Here is a 25502-nt window from a genome sequence, read left to right as displayed (position 1 = left end):
TGAAATCTCATGAGTTCGCGTCACCGAAATGCTTATAGCAGTATATCTGTAGCTATACAGCTGACGTATTGTCCAAAATTAGTGCTGTGAAATTGAATGGATATAGTGAAAAGTTAAATAATATTGTGTACTGTTGAAATTGTATTTTTGTTCGATTAATATATTATTGAAAATAAGTTTTACAATTATATTTAAGTTTATGATTTAATTGTTGTTAAACATTATGCAATTTTCAATTTTAATACGAAATGTTTTAATTTTTCACTTGTATATATGTTATATCTCTACAGCTGCAAATTTTTTAGTTTTTTCTTTTACTTGATCAAACAGGTTACATAATATTGTTTTGCAGGTGGGTGTTGTCGGACGCACCGGCGCTGGCAAATCTTCATTAATCTCTGCACTGTTCCGCCTGGCACCAATCGATGGACACATTTACATCGACGACCTGGACAGCACCGAAATAGCCTTAAAGGTACGAATTATGATTCTGTTTTAAACACGCAAAAGTTTTTTAATAGAAACAATAACTCGCGGGTACAGCGGAGTTTTGTCCGCTATAAAAGCCTAAATGCATGATAGAATTTGGATCATATTCAAATTGAAAATAGGATGTGACATCACTTATTGAAAGTCAAAAACTACCACCCATTCCAAAAAGAATGCCTCAGATATGAGAAGAGCGGGCGCAACAAACTCAGCGGGCTTTTTTTCATAATAATAGTTACAAAGTAATATCGTACAATTAAACTTATAATTTAATAGCCTGAGGGCGGTCGCTCCATTCACAATCTGTGGAATCATTAAGGAGGACATTTATGTTATAGTAACCTTTACCACATAAACTTTCTTTTAACAATTCTTTTGAATATCGTAATACATTTACACATACACCGCCCACCGGACCGTCCGATAGTCCGGCCGTACTACTTCCACACATGTATTTAAGCTATCAAACTAGCTGTCGTTTTATCCTTGTATATTAAATTCTTGGCATAAAACCTTTTAGTAGAACATGTGAACCAGTTTAGTTCAGAAAATGATCTTAAGTGTATAATAACGATTTGAAAAAATGCCTATTTTGCTCACTATCATATTTTCAGGAATACACCTCAACATATACATATAATGAAAATGCAAATTAACCTAAATACAAAATTAAATTCAAAATATTTGAGAGAGTAGGTACAAAGAATTTTAGGGTTATTACCCTAAAATATATACTATTGTATATTACGCACCTAGGGAGAAAAGTAGGTCATTCTCACCCGCGAAATATTGTCCTTAAATTAATATTATTGCGGGTGGCAATGTCCTACTTATCTCACGTGGTGTGTATACGATTTTGTTTTCCCCACCTGGATGAAAAGCTCGCTTTTAATCCCTGGTACGAATGAGAAAAGTCGTCTTGCGGGGAGAGAATCGGCCACTTTTGTCCCTCGTACCATGAATAAAAGTGAGCTTTTCATCAAGCTGGGAAAAAAAATATGTTTACATGTGTAGGACAACAGGAAATGCGTTTCATTGCTAAATATATCTGATATGAATCACATTTTTGTGGAAGAGGAAGCCATACGCGCGTACTGATCACCTGATGGTACATAAGTGATCACCGCAGCTCATGCTCTCTTGCAACACCAGAGGAATCGCAAGAGCTTTGCCGGCCTTTAAGGAAGGTGTTTGTGCATGTACGTGGAAGTAATTTTTTTGTATCGCCACACATTTTTTCTATGACAATAAGGGACGAGATGGGCAGGACTTTCAGCTGGTGGTAATTGATACGCCCTGTCTATAACAATGCAGTGCCGCTCAGGATATCGAAAAACCCAAAAATTCTAAGCGCTACTACAATTGCGCTCGTCACCTTGAGACATAAGATGTTTAGTCTCATTTGCCGAGTATTTTCACTAGCCACGGCGCCCTTCAGACCGAAACACAATAATGTTTACACATTACTGCTTCACGTCAGAAATAGGCGCTGTTGTGGTACCCATAATAAAGCCGGCATCTTGTGCAAAGGAGCCTCTTACTGGTAACACATTGATAAAAATGCAATTGTGGTAAAAGAGTAGGTACCAGATTGGTTTGCAACACTATGCTGTTAGAACGAACATACAGCGTTACATGTATTTTAATATATATATGGATCTATTACTAAACAATTTGTTATTTTTAAAGTTCAATTCTGGGATTAATTATACAAATTAGTGAACGATGCGGGAATCGAACCTGCGACCTCTCAGGTTCTGTCCGACCGCTCTTCCACTGAGCCTGAGAGTTGACCATATCATACCAAGATTTACGAACCATACGTCACTCGAACGGGAGAGTGTTATTAAATTAGTTAATTTATAATTTAATTGCAGCAACTCCGGTCCAAAATCTCAATCATACCACAAGAGCCAGTATTGTTCTCGGCCAGCTTGCGATACAACTTGGACCCGTTCGACAAGTATTCCGACGCGGACGTTTGGAGAGCCTTAGAACAGGTAAGAGACAAACTAAGAAAAAGAAAGTAACATAACATAAAAGTTATAAAGAAAGGAAAATGAAATGAAATTATTTATGGATAAGACAAAAAATCTTTGCTCAAAATCTTACAGTGCAAATGAGATCTCATCATTTATACACTATTAAAAAAACTACTAACTAGATCACGATCAAACCAATTTTCGGTGAAAGTTTGCATGGTAATGTACACCCTGTATATTTTTTTAATTTTATCATTCTCTTATTTTAGTAGTTACAGGGACACATTTTACCACTTTGGAAGTGTCTCTCGCGCAAACTATTCACTTTACAAAAAAAATATATTAGAAACCTCAATATCATTTTTGAAGACCTATCCATAGATACCCGTATGGGTTTGATGAAAAAAAAAAACATTTTGAGTTACAGTTCTAAATATAACCCCCAAAATTTATTGTATTTTTCTATGTTTGTGTGAAACTGTTAATGTGGTTCACGGAATAAATACATCTACTTACCAAGTTTCAACAGTACCTACCTATAGTTCTTATAGTTTTGGAAAAAAGTGGCTGTGACATTCACGGACAGACAGACGAGACATGACGAATCTATAAGGGTTCCGTTTTGTGCCATTTGGCTACGGAACCCTTAAAACCCAAGCGGATCAGCCTAGCTATCCAACGCGGAAATGCTGCCAGTATTCTTGGTACACTTCCCCGTAATGATAGTTTTAATTTAATGTTATCATAGTCATAGACATGCATATTTAACTCTTTTACTGTGAAACACACAACAACCCACAACTGGATGAAACCGTCGTATAATACACGGGTGGGTGTATAGATTAGTGCAAAATCTTCGGCTTCGGTTCGGGCTTATAACTAACGGCACGTTTGCAATAAGCAACATTCCACCTTTGTATCACAATGTACAAGTATTTGGACGACCGAGGCTTGCTGGGATTTTTAAAAAGGTACAAAAGGACATCTGGATTCGAACCGGGGTCTTCTGCTTTCCGGATCACCCAATGTTCCATCTGAGCTTTTATAGTCTTCTATATGGTGACGAAATTTACCTTTGTATTCTAATGTTAATGTAGCAGTTTCTCATTAAAACACGGATTTAACTACATTTTTTTAAACTGAAACCTAGCTACGTGTAGATCGATTTCTCGCCCCCGAAACTACCAGTATACTAAATTTCATTAAAATCGTTGGAGCCGTTTCCATACAAGAATTGCTCGTTTAAACATATACACGAAGGATTATGTACAATTACAGATACCTTCGTGCGCAAGCTAAATTTTCACTTGAGTGTTTTTTTTTAAGGTTGAACTAAAGAGCACAGTTACCTCTCTGTCATCCAACGTGGAAGCGGGCGGTGCGAACTTCAGTGTGGGACAGAGACAGCTGCTATGTCTGGCGCGTGCAGCGCTAGCAAGGAACAAACTGCTCGTTCTGGATGAAGCCACTGCCAATGTTGACCCCAAGTAAGTCTTCTTCATCGAAATTTACATGTATCCCAAAAGTTATGGACCGAAGTGAGACTTTAGCTAAAACATCATCATAAAACACAGTAATTATTGCTTAAACTCTCCCCTACTGCTAATATTACAATTATATACTTAATAGTATTTTTTATATAGATGAAAACATTGATTTTTGTTGTCCTAATTAAAAAAAAAACAAATTTATATCGATTTAAGTACATTTAAACTATTTTATTATATTTGTTTAATTCTCAGTGTATAAGTTAGTAAATTGTTTTAGTTGGTAAGCCTTTTTGAATAAATTATATTTATTCAGAAAGGTATTATTTTTTCTTTATAAAAACAAAGTTCTATAACAATATCTGTTCCCTATTTAAAAAATATCTATATTTTACTCCACTCTCAATAAAACCACTCCTAAGGTACGAATTCATATTATGGAGGTGAATAATCTCCAAATTAGAAATCGATTTTAAAACACATTCCTACTCAAATTTTGCTCTCTACACATTGTCACATCGACAAAAAAATTAATAAAATGTTTTTATAAATATGGCCATACTTGTAAGTTATTACTAAGATTATCATAAATTTTAATGAACACCAATATTTAAAGAAAATAAATTGTTAAACGCTTATTTATTTACTTCATTGCTTTATTAAATCTCAATAACAGTTTTTTTTTTAAATTATACAAATGATTTAAGTTTTCTTTAGTGTTAATTCCGCCAATATTTGTTTTTAAACAATTCGACACGTGTTTCGCCTCTACACGACGGCATCCTCAGAGACGGGTTGTCTCGCCAAAATCTCGCACGAGACTGGCGGAATTAACACTAAAAAAAACTTAAATCATTTGGATAATTATGGATTTCCGCAAAATAACGCCTACTTCAATTTTTTTTTTTAATTGTTTACTTTGTTGATTTTATGCTTTATTTACACTGTATTGTTTTATTTGTTACTTTTCTAACAATCTGATTATTTATAGTTAACCGAGTATTTATAGTCGTGTATCTTGTTTTAATAAAAAATATTGTGTTTCACAGCACGGACGCGTTGATACAGAAATCAATACGTAAACACTTCGCGCAGTGTACTGTGATCACCGTAGCGCACAGGCTTCACACTGTTGCTGACGCAGACCGTGTTGTTGTAAGTATAATCTGTATTTGTTACTATATATGTTATACAAGTGGAACTCGATAAAATATCCGATACCACTCACGATAAGAGCGCTTTCACACTATGTCCGATCAGAGTCCGATCCGTACCCGTGAAAATACAAATTCAAATATTTTTATTCAAAATAGGATGTGAAATCACTTATTGAAAGTCAAAAAACTACCACCCATTCCAAAACGAATGCCTCAGGCCTGAGAAGAATGGGCGCAACAAACTCAGCGGGCTTTTTTTTTTCATCAAAAATATGTTTTACAATTAAAGTAACATTTATAAAGTAACATTGTACAATTAAACTTATTATTTAATAGACTCAGATCATTAAGAAAGTCATTTATGTTATAGTAACCTTTACCACACAAACGTTTTTTAAAAATTCTTTTGAATAACGTAATACTTTTGTTTTGAACATTTTCTGGGATCCTGTTGTAAAAGCATATACATCGCCCCACAAAAGACTTGTTAACTCGACTTAGTCGAGTAGCAGGCATTATAAGCTTATGTCTGTTCCTGGTGTTAACATTATGGTTATGACAGTTTCTGGCAAATTCACTTATGTACCTATGAACATACATTACATTATCAAGAATATATTGAGAAGCAACAGTCAAGATGTTAATTTCTTTGAATTTTGCTCTCAATGATTCCCTAAGGCCCTAAGGGGCCTAGGTTATAAATAGCGCGAATAGCTCTCTTCTGCAGCACAAATATTGTATTAATATCGGCAGCGCTGCCCCACAGCAATATACCATAGGACATAATACTATGGAAGTAACTAAAGTATACAATTCGCGACGTATTTATGTCAGTTAATTGTCTAATCTTTTTAACCGCGTATGCTGCAGAACTAAGTCTGTTCGCCAATTCTTCAATATGGGGGCCCCATTGTTATTTGGAATCCAGAGTAATGCCAAGAAATTTAGCAGATTCCACCGATTTTATCACCTCTCCGTTTAACAAAACACTTGCATCAACATTTTTGACATTTGGTACGGTAAATTTTATATATTTCGTTTTCTTGCTATTTAACAAGACAGTCCAAAGTAGTAGTTTAAGGACTTGGTCCGACTTCGGTCATACGATTTTTATCCGTCAACCATGCCGGAGAAGATTATTGACAGACCGAAGTAGCCATAGTATTATTTGCATGAACGCTCGCGCACTGCGTCCGATCCGAATCCGGGATGTGTAACAAGGGGCGGGAACTTTGATTATTTTGAGAAATTTTGAGAAAAATGAAAGCATTTAATTTTTTTAAATAAACAATATTACTAACGATAATATATAAAAAAAAATTCGATCAATGCCAACTTCTGCCACTGAGTTGGTATCGATCGCACGCATCACTCGAAAGCAGTGCTTTTGAGAGAGCTCATTGTGAGAAGCATTGCTGTAGTTGGAACATTCAACGTTGGGCATTATCTCGCATACCGCGCTTTAGTGATGTAATTGAAAGCTACCATTATTGACAGGCTTGTATTTGTGCTACAGGTTATGGAGGCAGGTCAGATCGTTGAAAGCGGTCACCCACACGACTTGCTGCAGAAAGAGGAAGGCTACTTCACGAAAATGGTCAAACAGTTGGGACCCGCGTCGGAGCAGAGTCTGAGAGAACTGGCGCACAACGCGTACCTACAACACATCAAGTACGCCGACGCAGACGAGCAAACATAGTTTCGAAATATACTAGTGTTTAGTGATAAATCGAATTGCAAGCATTGCACGTGATATTTAATTAGATGCTGTGCAATCGATAGTAAAACTATACAGGATGTAATTGTTAAGTGTGACCAGCGGGCCTACCATGAACTCTTATTGCGATTCAATTGACGACCTTAAATGAATTGCTTCGCTATTTCATACCACGACTTCATTAGAGCTATCCAGTTTTGGTTGACTTCAAATCAATCAATCAAAAAAAGTACTCAGTGCTCCTGTCAAATCAAACATAAATGGAGGTGCGTTGATAACTCGCTTCAATCAGTTTATTTTTACGAAAACACCTAAGCAAACCTTTAATTTGTAATTCAAAGTACTATATACATACATAGATTAGTACTAAAGGGCGACTTTAATACCTAATGGTTTATAAGTTTGACGCTATAAAGCGCAATTTTAAAATGTATTTGTAGTAATTTCTACGCAAAAAACCGCTAATATCATATATACATATATATATATATATATATATATATATATATATATATATATATATAGGTTTCGAAACGCAACGCATATGGTTCGAGTAAGAGAGACAAACTCATGCAACGACTGTACACCGTCATCTCTTTCTCACACCGCGGACCACAGACAAATTTCTTTCATTCATTCTTCCATAAGCGATCCAAACGCCATTCAGTTATAGGCACTTCATGGTACGAATCTTAGCGATTCAGTTTAGGCACCTAAACTGAACTGCATCGGAATTGAATCGCTAATTAAAAGTTGATGGTAGGCCTTCAGGTGATTATACTGTAAATACTATGGATATCAAAAAACAAAAAAAAAATATTAAATACTCCCAAACATTTTTTGTATTGGATACTTCTCGTTTGATTTTTAAAAAGTTATTGATGTCATTTTACTGATTAATGGCCTTTCGATATCAGTTTAAAGTTTTTTGATATCTGGTCACACTTAACGATTACACGCTGTATTTAAATATAACCAGCAGTGAGACAATACCAATATATAATATAACATGTTGGAATGAATAATCTAGATGTATCTTTTATAAGTAATTAATACGTATGTATGTTCTTTGCTTACATAATATAGTTGCGAGTAGTACTTATGAATATGATTCAGAAAATATGCTTTTTTCCGCTGAACCTAACAATTTAATGAAAATAATATAAAACAAATAAACTTTATAAAGGAGATAATTGTTATTGCTCGTAAGGCATACATACTTAATTGTCGTTTCAAAGATGCCTGAATTGTAAGAACTTATTTTTAACCGACTTCAAAAAAGGAGGTTCTCAATTTGTCGGTATGTTTTCTTTTTTGTTTAATAATACTCATGTCAATATAATTAATTAATATTGCTATTTGAACGCGAAAACTAGCGTAATTTCATAATCATGTGAATAACTCAGTACTTAGTGTATACAAGCTTTTGCCCGCGACTTCGTACTTACGTAACATAATATAGGTACCTAGATAAGAGAAAACACCAATATATATTATATTATATTATGAACAAACAAAAAATATAGAATTTATACTCACTACTACTAGAATATAAGTATTATTATTGTAATGCATTTACAGTGTGACTAAAGTAATTATGAAAATGTAAGTTGTAACTCATAAAAACAGATAATTAATGACTGAGCACTTATTTAAATTCACTATGGACCAATGGGCGATTATTACTAAAAGTAATCCAGTTATTTACTTACACGGTTAACTTTAAGGCTAAACCCCCATAATTGTATGAGATTTTCTCTAGATTTTACAGCTAAACGAAATATCCTATCAAAGAGAAATTTTACCATATGTACATTCAAACCTTTTTCTTTCCGTTGCCTAAACTGAAAACACGATTGGTAGATATTTGTTCGATACTTTTTTTTTAAATCGAAAACGATGCCTCTTTTAAGAATATACGTCTTCCACAAAAGCGAAAAAGATGCTAATAGGTACATAGAAAATACGCTTAGTAATCCGTTACCAATGGCAAAATTCACGTAGGTGCTTTAGTATTGCCATAATTAATTGAATGTTTTGGGAATTACGCTGTTTAGTTATCTAATTTATGTAACTAATCTATGGCGCAGCAAATAATAATATACAGCATGGCTCTCTAATGGCAACATTAAATGAACACCCGGGTCAAGCTATCTAACCTTAATCGTAAAAAAAATAGTAAAAATTAAAGTAAATAATTTAAATTCGCATAAGACGGCACGAATTTCATTCAATTCAATTCGCACGACACGCCACAAGTTAGGATATCATCCTCACCATCTGGATGTGTGTCCTCCACAGTGCGGTAGTGCTTTCTTCCACGTACTACAAAGCTGTGGAATGAGCTTCCTTGTGCGGTGTTTCAGGGACGATACAACATGGGTACCTTCAAAAAAAGCGCGTACACCTTCCTTAATGGCCGTTGCCACACCTGTGATTCCTCTGGTGTTGCAAGAGATCGGCGGTGATCACTTAACAACAGGTGACCCGTACGCTCGTTTGTCCTCCTATTCCATAAAAAAAAATCCGAAATGTCACTTCAAAAAGTGTGGTGTTCACATAACAACAGGTGACCCGTACGCTCGTTTGTCCTCCTATTCCATAAAAAAAAAAACGAAGTAGGTGTCAGTGCTACGCTAGCGCGCGGCTACTAGATTTCTTATAGGTTGTTCTGAAATGATATTATGGAAAATTTATTAAGAAGAATTATGTATTCTATTTTTGAATTTTTTTTTATGATTACCTGCGATGTGGATTGCGAAGCGCTACAAATCAAAAGTTAAAACTGTAACGCAAAACAAAATGTGCGTACTTACAGTTAGAAGGTAGTCGATAATCGAAAATCAAATGCACAATTATCAATTCAGTCGATTGTTTTTCATGCCACAATCGCCCATAGCGGCTATGAAATGTACCTACTTTTAAACTTACACGAAAATCTTACAATATACTTGAGTATATAATATTTAAGCATAAGGTAGTGAACGTGAAGGTAGTTTTGTAGATACAGAACACTGCCTTTCTAAATACAAAAAAAAATATATAGTTTGTATGTTCTTTTGTTATGTCATTTCTTAAAAATGTTAAACCATTAAAGAATTTTCTAATTCCAAATTATATTGAAGAGTTTTGGTAAATATAGATACAGTCTATCCAATCTAATTTATTTATGTAAAAACCAGTTCAGAAAGATTCCGTTATTGACTATATTAGGTATGTATGTACAGTCAGCATAAAAGTGCCGGCATGTAATTTAATGTATAATATTTGATTTGATTGATACTTAATAAGTTGCAGGAGTAATATTTATTCAGATGTCACAAAATATTAGCGTAAGTTTTGTTTTAACACTTATACAAGTATGTACTTACTTAGATTAAGGATTGGTCTCCGCTGCGCTCTAACTACTTACCGCACTACCTAAGAACAATAGCTTTTTTATTACGGCAACTATTAGATGCTTGTGTGCGTGGCATCTTGACACTCAATGGCATCTTTCAAATTTTGAACCATACGCTTAGTGTTATTTTACATTGAAATTAATATAATACAAAATACTTACTGATAATATGTGATCCGTGTCTTTCTTATTTCTTGTAGTATTCATTTTACAAAGTTTAACAGAAAATGTGGCACGTCAACATCACACATTGTTCGAGACTGGCTCGAGTACGCCCACTTGGATGTAGTATTCGTTGCCGCACTTTGCGACTACGGCTGCGGTTTCTAGTTGGAGCACAGCGGAGACCAATCCTTAATCTAAGATCTAATAATACTATATACTCATATTAAATAGTGTGAAAGATGCCTTTTTAAAGTTGATCAAGTGCATATATTTTAATAAAAAATGTTTAATTGTTTACCAAATGATACATTAGCAAAGGTTCAATTAATTGCTGTAGTTGGTTTGCTAGTTGTTATACCAACATAAAAGACTGTAATTTGTAAAACTACCCACAGCCCCAGCTATGACCTCTATAACTGACAGTTTGGAATAATAAATCAGTGGTAATTTTTTTTTACAAACTAAAATATCTCCATACTCCGTATACCGTCTCTGCATGTGTGTTCTACGAATGTCTGGTGCACAAAGTCAAATTATTACAAATTCTTAAAATCTTATGCAAATATATCTCAATACAGTTATTGGATAACCAATTAACATTAATCATGTAACTTAACGTTAAATTAATATTAACAGTGACCAAATAGTTAATTAAAAATTAATAAAACTGAAATGTTTCTTTTTGAAACTCCGTACTTCATATTTTTATAATGGCAAGCTTCTTGTACAAGCACTTGTACTTATATGTAACTGTTGATAAATATTATTTTTGGATCAAAATATAAGCTTGTGAAGTTACATATTGTTTTCTTTAATTTACTCTTTCAGGATTTTACTATAATTGTATTTAAATTACAGTATTCCGAAAATTTATTAAGAGTAAAATGTATAATGTCATGCGTTATGGTACGTAGACATTGTCGCTAACTATGGTCCTTATGAGAAACCTCATGGTCGCTCAGAGGCCAATGCTCTTAGTTTCGCTGCGAGATCGAATCAGAAATAAGGAGATCCGTAGGAGAACCAAAGATACCGACATAGCCCAAATGATTGCGAAACTGAAGTGCAGTGGGCAGGGCACATCGTTCGACGGACAGTTGGCCGTTGGGGCAGTAAAATCCTTGAATGGCGACCACGTACCGGAAGACGCAATGTTGGTGTCCACAAGATGGACTGACGATCTGGTCAAGTTTGCCGGATCGTCGTGAAAATGTTTGGGGGAGGCCTTTGTCCAGTAGTGGACGTCTTCCGGCTGATGATGATGATGTACAATGTCTAAAGCATAAAGACACCAAGAACTGATATTCAATCAAATATAAACCAGATCAAAGGAAATGTGACCACACATAAATGCTGGTTATATCTCTTTAGTTTAAATGCATCTGAGACTACAACCTTAATGGAATATTATGTATGTAGAAGGCTGACGCCCGGTGGGTCTCAGTACCTACATGTTGAAAGATTGGGTGAACTCTTGACTTGTGCGAGATGAAAACCATAAAATCGGCATTTGATATCGCAAAGGGACAAAAGTGGTGGCTTGTGTCGAAGGACAAGTACCAGTGAGTAAGTATGTATAGGATAGATGCTTATGAAATCCTGGAAAATACAGAAATGGCCAAGGTTGCTCCCTGAAGTCTATAAACATCCAAGGAAGGTTCTAAACTTCTAGAGGCATGACTGGTTGGAGTAATTGGTCAACTCTGGACCCAATTAAGAAGTCTCATTACAGAAACAGGTAAGAATAGTACTTCCACATTAGTTGTTTCCTGGACAGTAAACCATGTGGTGCTGCAATATATGATAGTGTGGTTGGTCATCATTTTCCATCACCCACTAAACTACTTTGTCTTCTTATTACATAATAATGTCCTACCAACAGAGGACTAAACTAACCCCAAATCGTACAGGCCAATCAGTCTCACATCATTTTTGTTGAAGACTCTAGAGAGACTCTGCGATAGGGATATTAGGGAAAATGCTCTCATACAAAAACCGCTACATGCCAACCAACACGCCTTTACTCAGGGCAGATCAACCGAATCCGAACTTTATTGTATAACATCTCTTGTAATGAAAGGATTATCACATAAACAATCTTTACCTTGGGTGCTTTTATTGATATCGAAGGCGCTTTTGACAAAACCTCTTTCACTAGCATAGGCCGAGAGTTAGCCGATCATGATGTAGATCCTACAATTGCCGGGTGGATAGACAGCATGTTGAGGGGCGATACGATTCACTGTGAACACCAGTACTAGATGTGTGGTGGCAACGGGCTGCCCACAAGGAGGGGTACTCTCGCCGCTGCTCTGGAACCTTGTGGTGGATGAGCTCATCACAAGGCTAAACAAAAAGAAACTGTACACGGTGGGCTATGGTGACGACCTCGCCATTTTAATAACAGGACCAGTTGAGAGCGTCTTATGTAGCCTCATGAGATCTGCTTTTAAGGTTCTTGAGGAATGGTGCGCGCAACACAAACTAACAGTTAATCCGTCAAAGACGGAGCTAATTCTATTCACAAACAAACGCAGCCTTGGCAATCTTACATTACCAAAGCTGTTCAACACCGAACTAAGCCTTACTAAAGAAGTTAAAGAAAAAACACCTCGAACACAAGCTGGAAAAAGCGTGCATCATCTTTTGGCAGTGCCGAAGACTCATAGGCAAAACCTGGGGTCTTGCTCCAAAAATAAGCAGATGGCTCTAGACAGCAGTCATCAGACCAATTATCTCCTACGGAGCAATAGCTTGGTGGCCAAAGACAGAGCTTGTGACAGTACAAACCAAGCTGCAGCGTTTCCAGTGGCTGGCTTGCACAGCCATAACAGGATGCATGCGCTCCACGCCTACTTCCGCCCTTGAAACTATTCAAGGGCTAACACCACTCGACATACACTTTCAACAAGAAGCGACAATGGCGACTCTATGTCTAAAGCTGTTGGGTGTATGGAAGAATGAAGACTGCCTAACAGATAATCTCTGGAATAGGGTAACAAAGAACTATCCACTCTGTGAGGCACCATGCGACAAGATACCTAAAACACATGCTTTTCATAAGAACTATCACATACAGCTATGTGAGAAAGATGCTGACCAGTCAGGTGTAAATGAATTAAGAATTTACACAGACGGCTCGAAAATAGCTATTGGAACTGGTGCCGGCATCTTCTCACAGGAACTAAACATACACACTTCCATACCCTTGGGCACACACAGCTCCATCTTCCAATGTGAGTCCGTAGCTATCAAGGAAGCCGCCAGCGCAATAATAAGAAGAAAAGTACATGGCCACAGAATCAGAATTCTTTCTGACAGTATGGCGGTACTAACAGCGCCGCAGCTACCTACAACTTAGCACTAATACATTAGTGTCACCAAACCCTGGAACAAGTTGCCTCTTATAACCGGGTAACTCTGCAATGGATCAAGGGACATAGCGGTTCATTGGGAAATGATGCAGCGGATGAGCTTGCAAGGCGGGCATCGGAAAATCACTAGTGACTGATCCATTGCCACTGCCCTTCAGCCAAATGCGCTCATGGATACGCTCTCTCACCAACGACCTACACAACAACAACCGATGGATGAATGTCTCAAGCTGTAGAAAGTCGAAGGAGGCGATACCTGCACTGTCGCCCAAACTGACACGTAGACTTATCAGCCTCAACAGACATGACATCCGTATGGTGGGCACCCTAATGGGTCACACATCACTAAACAAACACCTTTTTACAATCGGCGTAACGGACAGTCCTAAGTGCAGAGGCTGTCTGGCCGAAGACGTAACGGTCGCTCACGTAATCCTGGAATTTGCGGGGGTGGCCAACCAACGGGCAAAATCCCTTAACCAATACGAGGTCGCTCCAGGAAGTCTGCGAACACCCCAGGAATGTTCTGAACTTCTGGAAGGCGCTGGGCTGGTTGGAGTAACTGGCCATTACTGCACGCAAAACGGACCCATGCTAGTGGTCTAATTGCGGGAACAGGAACCCCTATACCATACCTATCAACAGAGACCTAGGTGTCTGGGTGTTTGGTTCAGTGTATTCTTACATTTTTTTTAAATAAGGGACGAGAACGAGCAGAACGTTCAAGTGATAGTAATTGATACGCCCTGCCCATTACAATGCAGTGCCGCTCAGGATTCTCAAAAACCCCAAAAATTCGGAGCGGCACTACAACTGCGCTCGTCACCTTGAGACATAAGATGTTAAGTCTCATTTGCCCAGTAATTTCACTAGCTACAGTGCCCTTCAGACCGAAACACAGTAATGCTTACACATTACTGCTTCACGGCAGAAATAGGCGCCGTTGTGGTACCCATAACTAGCCAGCATCCTGTGCAAAGGATGCCCTGTACTTTCCCCGGGGCGTAAAAAGAGTAGGGGAGTCCCAGGCCCATGGGTGTCGTAAGAGGCGACTAAGGGATTTTTAGAAGTGGGAGAGTCTCACTGCCGTCTTATGACGTCAGCACAATCGGGCCAGACTCGTCCGGGTTAATTACCACACTCGGACAGAATACCGGCCTAGTGCCGCTATGTTTCGCATAGGTTAGGACCGGAGGCCATCCCTTCCCCCCCCCCCCACCAAAATATGAGAGCGGTCCGTAAAAATATATTACCCCAGGAGGGTACCGACTCTAACAGAGCCGGAGAATCCTTCCCCGAGCACTCTCGCTCGGGCTGCCCTTCGTATTCTGGGGTGGGCACAGAACCGCGCATGACCGAGAACAAACGAGGCAGCAACACCACGGCACCCCGCTCCACGCTCAATGTGGACTTTTTTTTTTGGACGGCGCAGCAGATATCTCGACCTAGCGATAGGTCATATTTAACTTACCCCGGGTACAAAATCGAGCACAATTTTTTGCCTCATGCCGGGGTATGTGTGTACGTTAGGGAGGATATCTGCTGTCGCCGTCTCGGCAATTTCGGGTATGGACCTGTCTACTCTCTGGCTCCGCGTAGATTTAGAGGACCGCGTCCGTATCTATGCGTGTGTCTACAGGTCCCATAGTGGTAACGCAGAAACCGATCATCTCATGGGCTGCGTTCAAGCGGCAATTGACGACGTGCTTGTACAGATCCCCTCCGCTGAAATCGTAGTCTTGGGTGATTTCAACGGGCACAATGCCGAATGGCTTGGATCACGTACGACAGACTACGCAGGGCGATCTGTGCATAATTTTGCATTGGCGTATGGTCTGTCCCAATTGGTTGAGCGGCTGCCGGATGTGGATAGTCACATGCCGTCCTTATTAGATCTTCTGCTGACTACACATCCCGATGGTTACCAGGTCTTTGTCGACGCCCTTCTCGGAACGTCCGACCATTGCCTGGTCAGGAGTGTAGTGCCCATCCGACGCCAACGTCCACCAGCGACCCGCCGCGTTTGGCACTACAAGTCAGCAGATTGGGATAGGATGCGTTCCTTTTTTGCATCCTACCCTTAGGGCAAGGTTTGTTTCCCTTCGGATGATCCTAGTGCCTGCGCCGTTTCAGTAGCCGATGTGATACTGCAGGGCATGGATATTTTAATACCAAGCTCTGTAGTACCGATCGGTGGCAGATCACAACCCTGGTTCGATGCGTCAGTTAAAGCAGCATCTGACTGCAAAAAACAGGCGTATCGAACTTGGGTTGCGGCGCTGGGCACAAAGGATCCGGACTGCAAAGTTTTTAAGAGAAAATATAACCGTGCCTCCAGATTTTTTAAGCGGCAAATCGCCCGTGCGAAGTCTAAGGATTTCGTCAAAATCGGCGAGCAGCTTTCCAGTTACCCGACCGGAACACGCAAGTTCTGGTCGTTGTCGAAAGCTGCTCTTGGTAACTTCAACCAGCCGTCCGTGCCGCCGTTGCACATGAGGAATGACACCCTGGCCCATACGGCAAAAGAGAAAGCCGAGCTCCTGTGCGCTCTTTTCGCCTCCAACTCGACTCTTGACGACAATGGAAAAACACCGCCGACCATCCCGCGGTGTCAGAGCTCTATGCCTGAAGTACAGTTCAGACAGAAAACTGTTAGGCGAGCTCTGTTTTCGTTGGACGTCAGGAAGTCGAGCGGGCCGGATGGCATTTCTCCAATCGTGCTTAGAACGTGTGCCCCTGAGTTGACGCCGGTGCTAACGCGTTTATTCCGGCACTCTTATTCCAAAGGCGTAGTCCCGAACTCATGGAAGTCAGCCCTTATCTATCCGATCCAAAAAAAAGAAGACGGTTCGGATCCGGCGAACTACAGGCCTATTGCTATCACCTCCCTGCTCTAAATCATGGAGTGCATAATTAGCCGCCAGCTTTTAGTATACCTAGAGGGTCACCAGTTGATCAACAACCGACAGTACGGCTTTCGCCATGGACGGTCGGCAGGTGATCTTCTGGTATACCTAACACATAGATGGGCGGCGGCTATTGAAAGCAAGGGGGAAGGCCTGGCAGTGAGCCTGGATATAGCGAAGGCCTTTGATCGTGTATGGCACAAGGCGCTCCTCTCGAAACTTCCATCATTTGGGCATCCCGAGAGCTTGTGCAAGTGGACCTCCAGCTTCCTCACTGGGCGTAGCATACAGGTCGTTGTCGACGGATATTGCTCGAACCTGAAGCCCGTTAATGCTGGAGTGCCCCAAGGCTGTGTGCTATTTCCTACGCTGTCTCTTCTGCATATGTTGGACACCTCCAACATGCATTGCTATGCAGATGACAGCACTGGTGATGCCGTATACACGGGCCATGCAGGTCTCTCTCGGGAAATCGTCGACCAGTGCCGGGAGAAACTTGTGTCTTCTATCGAGTCCTCTCTCGAGAAGGTCGCTGAATGGGGTAAATTGAACCTTGTCTAATTTAACCCCCAGAAGACTCAAGTTTGCGCGATTACCACAAAAAAAACCCCATTTGTCGTATCACCACTCTTCGAGAACACTTCTCTTAAAGCCGCGCCTAGTATCGGAATACTGGGTCTCGAAATCTCGAGCGGTTGCCAATTCCGTGGCCATTTGGAGGGCAAAGCCAAATTGGCTTCGAAGAAGCTGGGCGTTATCAATAAAGCACGGCAATACTTCAAGCCGGCCCACATTCTAGCGCTCTACAAAGCGCAGGTCCGGCCACACGTGGAGTATTGCTGTCATCTCTGGCACCCCAGTATCTGCTCGATCCATATGACGGCGTGCAACGTAGAGCAGCTCGAATTGTCGGGGACTCAGTGCTCTGTGAACGGCTGGATCACTTGGCGTTGCGTAGAGACGTCGTTTCATTGTGTGTCTTCTACCGCATTTATCACGGGGAGTGTTCCGAAGAGCTGTTTAACCGGATTCCTGCCGCCGAATTCCACCTTCACACGACACGCCACAAGTTAGGATATCATCCCCACCATCTGGATGTGTGGCGGTCCTCCACAGTGCGGTTTTCAAAAGCTTTCTCCCTCATACTACAAAGCTTTGGAATGAGCTTCCTTGTGGGGTGTTTCCGGGACGATACGACATGGGTACCTTAAAAAAAAGCGTGTACACATTCCTTAAAGGCCGGCAACACACTTGTGATTCCTCTGGTGTTGCAAGATAATGTGGGCGGCGGTGATCACTTAACACAAAAAGGTGATATTTACTAATGATAAAGTGTCCAATTAAAATGCTTATAATAGGTTACAATAAATATTTACCCTTATTACTATTATTGGTATGTGAGTAGGTCAATGTTTTATGTATTTTGCTTGCCTTAGTATATGAACAGGTCTGTAAAAAATAAGGTATTCAACAACATTCATCATTAAAAATTGTTTATTTTTATAACATTTATAAAAATATACATTACAAAAATTGTATATTATACCTTCTTCCCTACATTAATTCTTTTTAAAAATTTAATTTATTAGCTTTTTAACTTTGTAAGTGGCTCTAATGAAAGATAAAATGTTGCTATTAAATAAACAGCCTTTCACACCTTTTGAAGAAACACTTTTTGAAAATGACAAATTAACAATTTCTTCTCAAGGTATCAGTCTTAATAATTAAACTAACTGTACTTTTCCATTTTTCACTAATTCAGCTACAGGCTTATATTGCAATATGTGCTGGGACCCCTCTGAAAAATAAAATAATTATTTGTTTTTTTTTTTTTAAATTTAAGATTAGACAAAGGGGCACAAGGCTCACATGATTGGAAGAATTGAGGCAACTGCTTATAGACCTTCTCAACACTAGGCGTCAAAAGATGTTTGCCTTGCTTTAAGTGGGTCCCTAAGTTGTATCACTTGGGGAAAAGGGGGTGTGCATTCAATAAAGGTAATTAGGCAACACATGACACTAGGCCAGGTTAGTTTACTTTGTGTGACAAGCCACTCTATGTCTTACACTTGCAGTACATAATACATCACTCTGTTTTAGTGTTTTTAGTGTATGTGTTTGTTTGCTAAAATAGAGGCTAACAATTTGACACTTTATTTCTAGATGTTCACAGCTGTCACATTACTCATCAAAATTTGTTTGATATTTTTTGCAGCAATATTCCCACAGTATCCCATCCCCTATGGTTATGGATCCCTCCATCCAGGAAAAGACAAAATGATGCCGATTCTGAATCTTCACAATTACCAAAGAAAAATACAGTTGCATAAACGATCGGATCAATTCTATCCGTTTATACTTGGCAGTTTAGGTGTTCACAGCTATCACAGACTATCAAGACGAATCAATTATCTAAGCCTACCTTAATAAGAACCTATAAATTGAAATATACCACTAGTGTTATTTAGTTCTATTATTCTTCCCTTTAATTAGAGGTTACTGATGGGCATGAAGTGATTCACCTGATTCAATACCAGAGGTCGTAAGATATATGCCAAGCCAAAAATGTTACATACCATCCAAGTCAATTTCTTCATCCTGATCACCCAATACATCCTCCAAAATAACACCGGTTACAGTTTCATTTGCTTTAAGAAATACATGTGAATATAAATTAGGTACTACAGCCATTTTATTTTTTTCGAAAGACTGCATGTTGCTTGGAATATGATTAAGAACTGTATTTTTTAAATGTTGTTCCATGTTATTAATGTAATCTAGGGCATATCTATATTCAGAAGGAGTTAAATAATTCGTTCCTGTTTCCATTCTTTGTCTCTCTTCATTAACTATGGTAATACAATATTTTTCTATTTTATTTAATCTAGTTTTCAGATAGTTACAAATTATGTATTTAATTCTATTAATTTCCATCTTATGTATTGATGCTCGAAGATCTGTTTTTGGAAGTTTATTTATATTACGTTCCATATGCTGAATCTGGCCAAGCATACATTCCACCATATCATTCCGATGAGGTAGTATTTCAGGAGTTAACCGCTCATTTTGCCAAGAGTTTTTCAAAATATTTAATACTGATTCAGCTGTTATTTCTTCTTCTTCTTCATCACTTATGTCAATATCTTCAGTATCCATCTGCTTATTTTGTATTTTATAATGATAGATAATTAACTAACATAACAAAATTGAACTTCTGATTAATTCTTAGCATAAATTATAAATATTTTAGCTTGCCGGACTTGGTCTGGATTGGAAAATAAAACAAATTTTAATAATTTGACAACTGACAACTACCACGAGTTTTTTTTTCTTTGGCACTGCACTTCAAGTTGAATACGTTACCAGGCCATAAAATAAAAAAAAAAAACAAGTTGAATAAAATATTCTTTGAAACATTATGCCACTACAAAGTATAAATTAGTGTATTTTCATATAAAAGGAGGCAAACAGGCATCCGGTTGTATCGATTCGGGGTAAAAGTAGCCGCAGCAGTTAATAATTTGAATCGTTAGATTGAGGACGAAATTCAATAAATGAGTATTTAGTACTAATAACAGATTAGGCACTTTCTGTAAATATAAAATCTTAATTATTCTTTGCGACTATGACAGATGCATATGGTAGCTCCGTCATGACATATGTCAAGAGTACCTAGCTTGAGAAATTGACTGAATCAGGTACTTGATCTGTCAGCTGAGCGTTCGAGTTGTAAATTGTACAAACTAATTTGTAAATGTACAAATTTTTTTGATCATTGGTTTGTGAGAAAGACTTACCAAAAACATATAAATAAAGTGATGAATTACTCGATATACTAACCATTATGGCTTTAAAAAAGGTGAAGGGGAACTTTGAGAGAATGTTTGATAAAAATCTAACTGATTTAGTACGTGGTATCAGAAACAACAAAGATAATGAGGTATTCATGTTTTATTCAAAAATAAGCATTCAATAGCTTACAATGACTGTTTATAATAGATATTTAGACAATAATAATAATTTAATTTATAACTTTAAGGCTAAGTATATCGCACAATGTATGGAAGAAATTAAAGTGGAATTGCGACAAGATAACATAGGAGTGAAAGCTAACGCCGTCGCAAAATTAACATATGTGAGTTATTTAAATATTTGTCAAACATTAGTGATTGGTATGAATAAGTGTTATCAATATTCCTACAACATCAATAATATGACTTTATTTACCTAACCACAAATGCTTTGACATTTCAACATATTATGAGTAATATAAATAAAATTATTTCAGCTACAAATGCTTGGATATGATATATCATGGGCAATCTTTAACATAATTGAAGTAATGAGTTCTAATAAATTCACATTTAAAAGAATTGGCTATCTAGCAGCCAGCCAATCATTCCATGAGGATTCAGAACTGCTCATGTTAACTACAAATATGATCAGAAAAGACTTAAGTGCCCAGAACCAGTATGAAGCAGGGCTCGCATTAAGTGGACTTAGCTGCTTTATTTCTCATGATTTGGCAAGAGACTTGGCTAATGATATAATGACACTGGTAAGTTTTTAATCATGGGTTTTTCTAACTAGAGTCTAATAAGATAAATTGCAATACATAAAGATTTTGGAACCTTATTATTATTAGTATTGTGAGATACAAAACACTTGGAACATCAAGTACAATTTCAGAAAATATATTGGATGCAATAAATATCTATAGATTTTGAAAACTACAATTCATCTATACTGGTAAACAAACCATCCATGTTGAAAAGTATCTAGACATCTAATGTAATTGTCAATTCTAAAATTATACTTAAATCAATCAATATCAGGATTAAAATAAAATCGCCTTGGTGCAAGATGTCATAGTAAAACTTTTTCACATGACACAGACTACATTTAGAATAGATCCTCCATACTCACCAGATCTATCTCTGAATGACTACAATTGTTGTGCAATTTGATAACAAGCAAAATAAAATTTATAAAGTCCAAAGTTCTACTGTAAAGGCACAAAGTACCCTCAGATGGCAGAAATGTACAGTTACAACAAGAAGAAAAACACTTAAATTAAATGAATACTATCTTTACCTTAGCAAAAAGTTGAAACTTTTCAGTATGAAATTTTCATTTTGGCTGTGAAAAAAATGACAACAGCACACTATTATTACAGGTTTAATGAAACCTGTGTAAAAGTAATATCTATAATTTTTTAAACATTTATTTTGTATTCTTAATTAAGTATTATTTTCTCAATAAAAAAAATGTATAAATATTTGCAGAATAAATTGAATATGAATTCAACTATTACAATTTGATGTATAAATGTATTAGGAATACATAGTTCATGATAATAAAACACTAATTTTTTAATAGATGAGCTCTACAAAACCATACCTTAGAATGAAAGCAGTATTGATGATGTACAAGGTGTTCTTGAGGTATCCCGAAGCACTTCGACCTGCATTTCCAAAGTTAAAAGAGAAATTAGAAGATCCAGACCCAGGTAATTTAAATTTTTTTTCTTATTTGAACGTTATGTCAGACAACCAATAGATAATTATACAAATATTATTCATCCCCCCATAAACTGAACAATCTTTGCACACCTCTATAAGCCCAACTGCAAATTATGATATCTGGCATTCCTCTATAGAGTGGTTTTTAAGGAACTTTCTTCCTCATACTAATGAGCTTCCTTATGCGGTATTTACAGGACAATATGTCATGGGTAGCTTCAAAATAAGCGAGTACTACACTAGCACTATTCTAAAATACCGGTAACACTCTTGTGATTCCTCTGGTGTTGCAAGAGAATGTGGGTGGCGGTGATCACTTAACATCAGGTTACCAGTTAAAATATTCACTTAAAATACAAGAGCCTGAAATAATTGTACATAATAATTTTAATTTTCAGGTGTTCAATCTGCTGCAGTCAATGTCGTGTGTGAATTGGCAAGGAAAAACCCAAAAAACTACTTGTCGCTAGCCCCAGTGTTCTTTAAACTGATGACAACGTCGACAAATAATTGGATGTTAATTAAAATTATTAAACTGGTATGTCAATACAGTATGATTTATATGAAGATGTAGTTGCGCAATTATCATAGTTAGCGCTATATTTCAATGGGACACCACGGTGGGGAAGCCAGTCGCCACTACCAACAAAATATATTTATTTTCCACTTTAGCATAAGCAAAACAGGTTAGCCAATGATTTAAAGCTTTTTTGTAAAGATGTAATGTCATAGGATATATGTTTAGGTCACAATTAATTTTATTATATAAGTACGCTGATTGAGAGCCAAACTGTTGTTCAGCAAAAGTAGTGAGTGTTGTAATGGTGGGAGCTACTTTATCATTTCTTCTACTGATCAGTTCACCTGATCTAGCGGAAGTGACTTGTGGACGGCTGAAATGATGTTTAGTACATAAAGTTTCCTAAGTGTCAAGAGATTACAACTCAAAGAATCAGTCGGAAATCTTGAAAGATTGAAGTACATGACTTTCAGAAGTGATCTTTGAGCTCGTTCCAATTCTAAGAGGCTTATCTTTGTTGCGCCGCCCCATACTGGGCTGCAGTACGTGATCATTGATTGAGCCAAAGCGATGTATATTTTATCAAGGACTGTGCTATTCATAACATGCCATAGAGATTTAAAAATCCAGATAAGTTTTTTCACCCTGGTTATGACGAGTTCGATTTGGGGGTGCCAACTTAACATTTGGTCAATCAGGATGCGGCTCTATAATATATAAATCTATTAGGAGTTACTCACCTGGTGTCTAGTTTGGTAGCTTACGGACACCCCGGTCGCGCGATTGGTTGTGTCACCGTGCTGTCGCTGTGAAATATAGCCCTTACTGTGAAACACTTTGACTACGCTAACCACACTTGTGAATTCTTCACAGTTTGGTTTAATGACACAATATGAGCCTGATATTGGAAGGAAAATAACACAAAGCCTCATAGATCTAATTTGCAGGTACAATATGTAGAAGCACAAAGATGAGTAATGGCTAGAATCGATCATCAAACTCACACAATGTTATTATTAGTTCAATAAGCCCACATTTAACAACAAGCTTTGAATAATTTGCATAAGATTTGTCAAAATTACCTTTGTTGCGATATTTATATATGTACATACATATCAAATGTAAAACAAATAAAATTTTAAGTAGCACAAAATTTCAATTATCAAATTTAATCACATATAAATATGGCATGTTACACTTTATAATTGATTTGCCGCTGATCAAGGGTGCAAGCAATACTGGAGTATCACATAGTCTCAGGGTAACGGCCGCTTTGCGATCTGATTAAGATCGTTTCGCGGTACGCTACGCTTTAGGGCATACTATACGACTCAGATCATATTGACACTGCTTTACATGAGGTGGCTCATCTGCTTGTGATGTAACTTTTTCCAATAAAAACATAGTAATAACCAAATGATTACCTGTGTCATATTATGGCTAGTCTTATATTGTAGTTACATTGTATTTGTTACAGTTTGGTGCCTTAACCCCATTAGAGCCCCGGCTTGGCAAGAAACTGATTGAACCATTAACTAATTTAATTCATAGGTGAGTCGACTGTCGATGATCCTTTCACATTCTTATTTTTATCCTTGGACTCTATGGGGTAAAGGGAATTTAGCATTACATAGAAATGCTTTTGTTTAGTTCGCTAATAGAACAAATTCACAGCTTTATTTGGTATGTATAGCTTGCTATGTTGCAGTTTTAGACCAAAGAATATAGAAAACGTTTTTTTTAATAATTAAAAAAATATGTTTGATTATTTATTTGGCATTCTACCAGTTTCTTTTCATATAAAAGAAACTAAATGATGATTAATTGACCTTCAATATATCTCACCTCAAAAAACTCACTAAGTAAGAATTAATTAACTAATTTTTATAAGTAAAGAGAAGAAAGAGTACTGCCGATGTTGCGGTTTCACTCGCACTTATTAAATAGACTAGCAAAAACTTGTAACTGTGGAGACCAAAGAATTGGTCAATGTTTCTAAAGTGATAGTAGCAAGTATAATGTAAAACCTAGATTGGCTTAATTTATTTTGGTATTGTCTGATCTAAGACTGCAACATAAGCTCGTAATAAGTTTTCATATTTAAATGCAATCGAATATTTAGCAAAACAATAAACAAACTGTGTTTAAGTAGTTAAATCAAAATCACAGAATTTTAGGGGAGCAATTTTTGACTTTCCACTCATTTCTTAACATTTATGAATTATTAAAATATATATATGACTAGCTGACCCGACAGACGTTGTTCTGTAAGTAACATAATAAATAAAATACTGTTTTTTACGAATTTGTCAAATATTTCATCACATCAAGAATTATTTCGTAAAATATGCTCTCTGTTGTTATATTGAAATAGTTATCATAACGTTGTTACAGTAAATTAAGTTTGGCGTTAAATGGAATTTACATTGTACCTGTTCCGACAGATAAATTTTTTATACACCTTGGTGTAAATGTCATTGTGCCATACCTGCTTGGAGCCGACAACGTTGAGCAGGTTACAAGTCTCACTTCGCATCACTACACACAGTATTTCTCTTTAGTTTATGATGTGTTGATCCAGCCTTATAGCAAAAGCACAATTTTATTATTTTAACCTTTGCAATGAGAAATTATATTGACGGCTGACTAAAAAATTCACAATTATTATACTAAGGCCAACGAGACTAGATAAATAATGTAAACAAACGGACCGTGACTGAGTTAGATTGTGATAGCGAGTGATTATTATCTCTGTCCTTTTCATTTGCATACAGTAATGGTAT

General features: G+C 37.4%; 3 protein-coding genes and 1 long non-coding RNA gene across 4 annotated transcripts in view; 3 read left to right on the top strand and 1 right to left on the bottom strand.

Annotated features, from left to right (window-relative positions):
• LOC126971147 (ATP-binding cassette sub-family C member 4-like) overlaps positions 1-8472 on the top strand; it is a 115465-nt gene extending 106993 nt beyond the window's left edge. Inside the window, exons 20-24 of the mRNA XM_050817297.1 lie at positions 353-475; positions 2367-2489; positions 3798-3958; positions 5008-5113; positions 6632-8472. Of these exons, the coding sequence (XP_050673254.1) occupies positions 353-475; positions 2367-2489; positions 3798-3958; positions 5008-5113; positions 6632-6814 (696 nt within the window). The 3' untranslated portion in view covers positions 6815-8472. The remainder of the gene's footprint in view (positions 1-352; positions 476-2366; positions 2490-3797; positions 3959-5007; positions 5114-6631) is intronic.
• LOC126971190 (uncharacterized) overlaps positions 1-11195 on the top strand; it is a 124709-nt gene extending 113514 nt beyond the window's left edge. Inside the window, exon 2 of the long non-coding RNA XR_007730850.1 lies at positions 9402-11195. This is a non-coding gene — a long non-coding RNA (uncharacterized LOC126971190). The remainder of the gene's footprint in view (positions 1-9401) is intronic.
• A 6958-nt stretch (positions 11196-18153) lies between these two features.
• On the bottom strand, positions 18154-19969 carry LOC126971181 (DNA replication complex GINS protein SLD5). The gene is made up of 2 exons (XM_050817350.1): positions 19254-19969; positions 18154-18475 (listed from the first exon to the last, which is right to left on the bottom strand). Exons 1-2 carry the CDS (start codon positions 19831-19833, stop codon positions 18402-18404), a joined length of 654 nt encoding a protein of 217 aa, XP_050673307.1. The 5' UTR covers positions 19834-19969; the 3' UTR covers positions 18154-18401.
• A 409-nt stretch (positions 19970-20378) lies between these two features.
• LOC126971153 (AP-3 complex subunit delta) overlaps positions 20379-25502 on the top strand; it is a 28431-nt gene continuing 23307 nt past the window's right edge. Inside the window, exons 1-6 of the mRNA XM_050817304.1 lie at positions 20379-20617; positions 20717-20812; positions 20966-21235; positions 22057-22186; positions 22598-22737; positions 24197-24270. Coding sequence (XP_050673261.1) covers positions 20522-20617; positions 20717-20812; positions 20966-21235; positions 22057-22186; positions 22598-22737; positions 24197-24270 — 806 coding nt within the window. The 5' untranslated portion in view covers positions 20379-20521. The remainder of the gene's footprint in view (positions 20618-20716; positions 20813-20965; positions 21236-22056; positions 22187-22597; positions 22738-24196; positions 24271-25502) is intronic.

Source organism: Leptidea sinapis, chromosome 23, assembly GCF_905404315.1.
Source record: "Leptidea sinapis chromosome 23, ilLepSina1.1, whole genome shotgun sequence".
Taxonomy (NCBI): domain Eukaryota; kingdom Metazoa; phylum Arthropoda; class Insecta; order Lepidoptera; family Pieridae; genus Leptidea; species Leptidea sinapis.
This window is presented reverse-complemented; position numbering and strand designations above follow the sequence as displayed.

What these genes read in the sequence shown, in the direction of transcription:
- LOC126971181 (XM_050817350.1), bottom strand. Translation starts at nt 19,833, where the DNA reads ATGGATACTGAAGATATTGACATAAGTGATGAAGAAGAAGAAGAAATA. An exon ending in TGAAGAAATTGACTTGGATG is followed by an intron (nt 18,476 to 19,253) that starts GTATGTAACATT and finishes TTTATTTTTCAG; the next exon opens with AGGGGTCCCAGCACATATTG.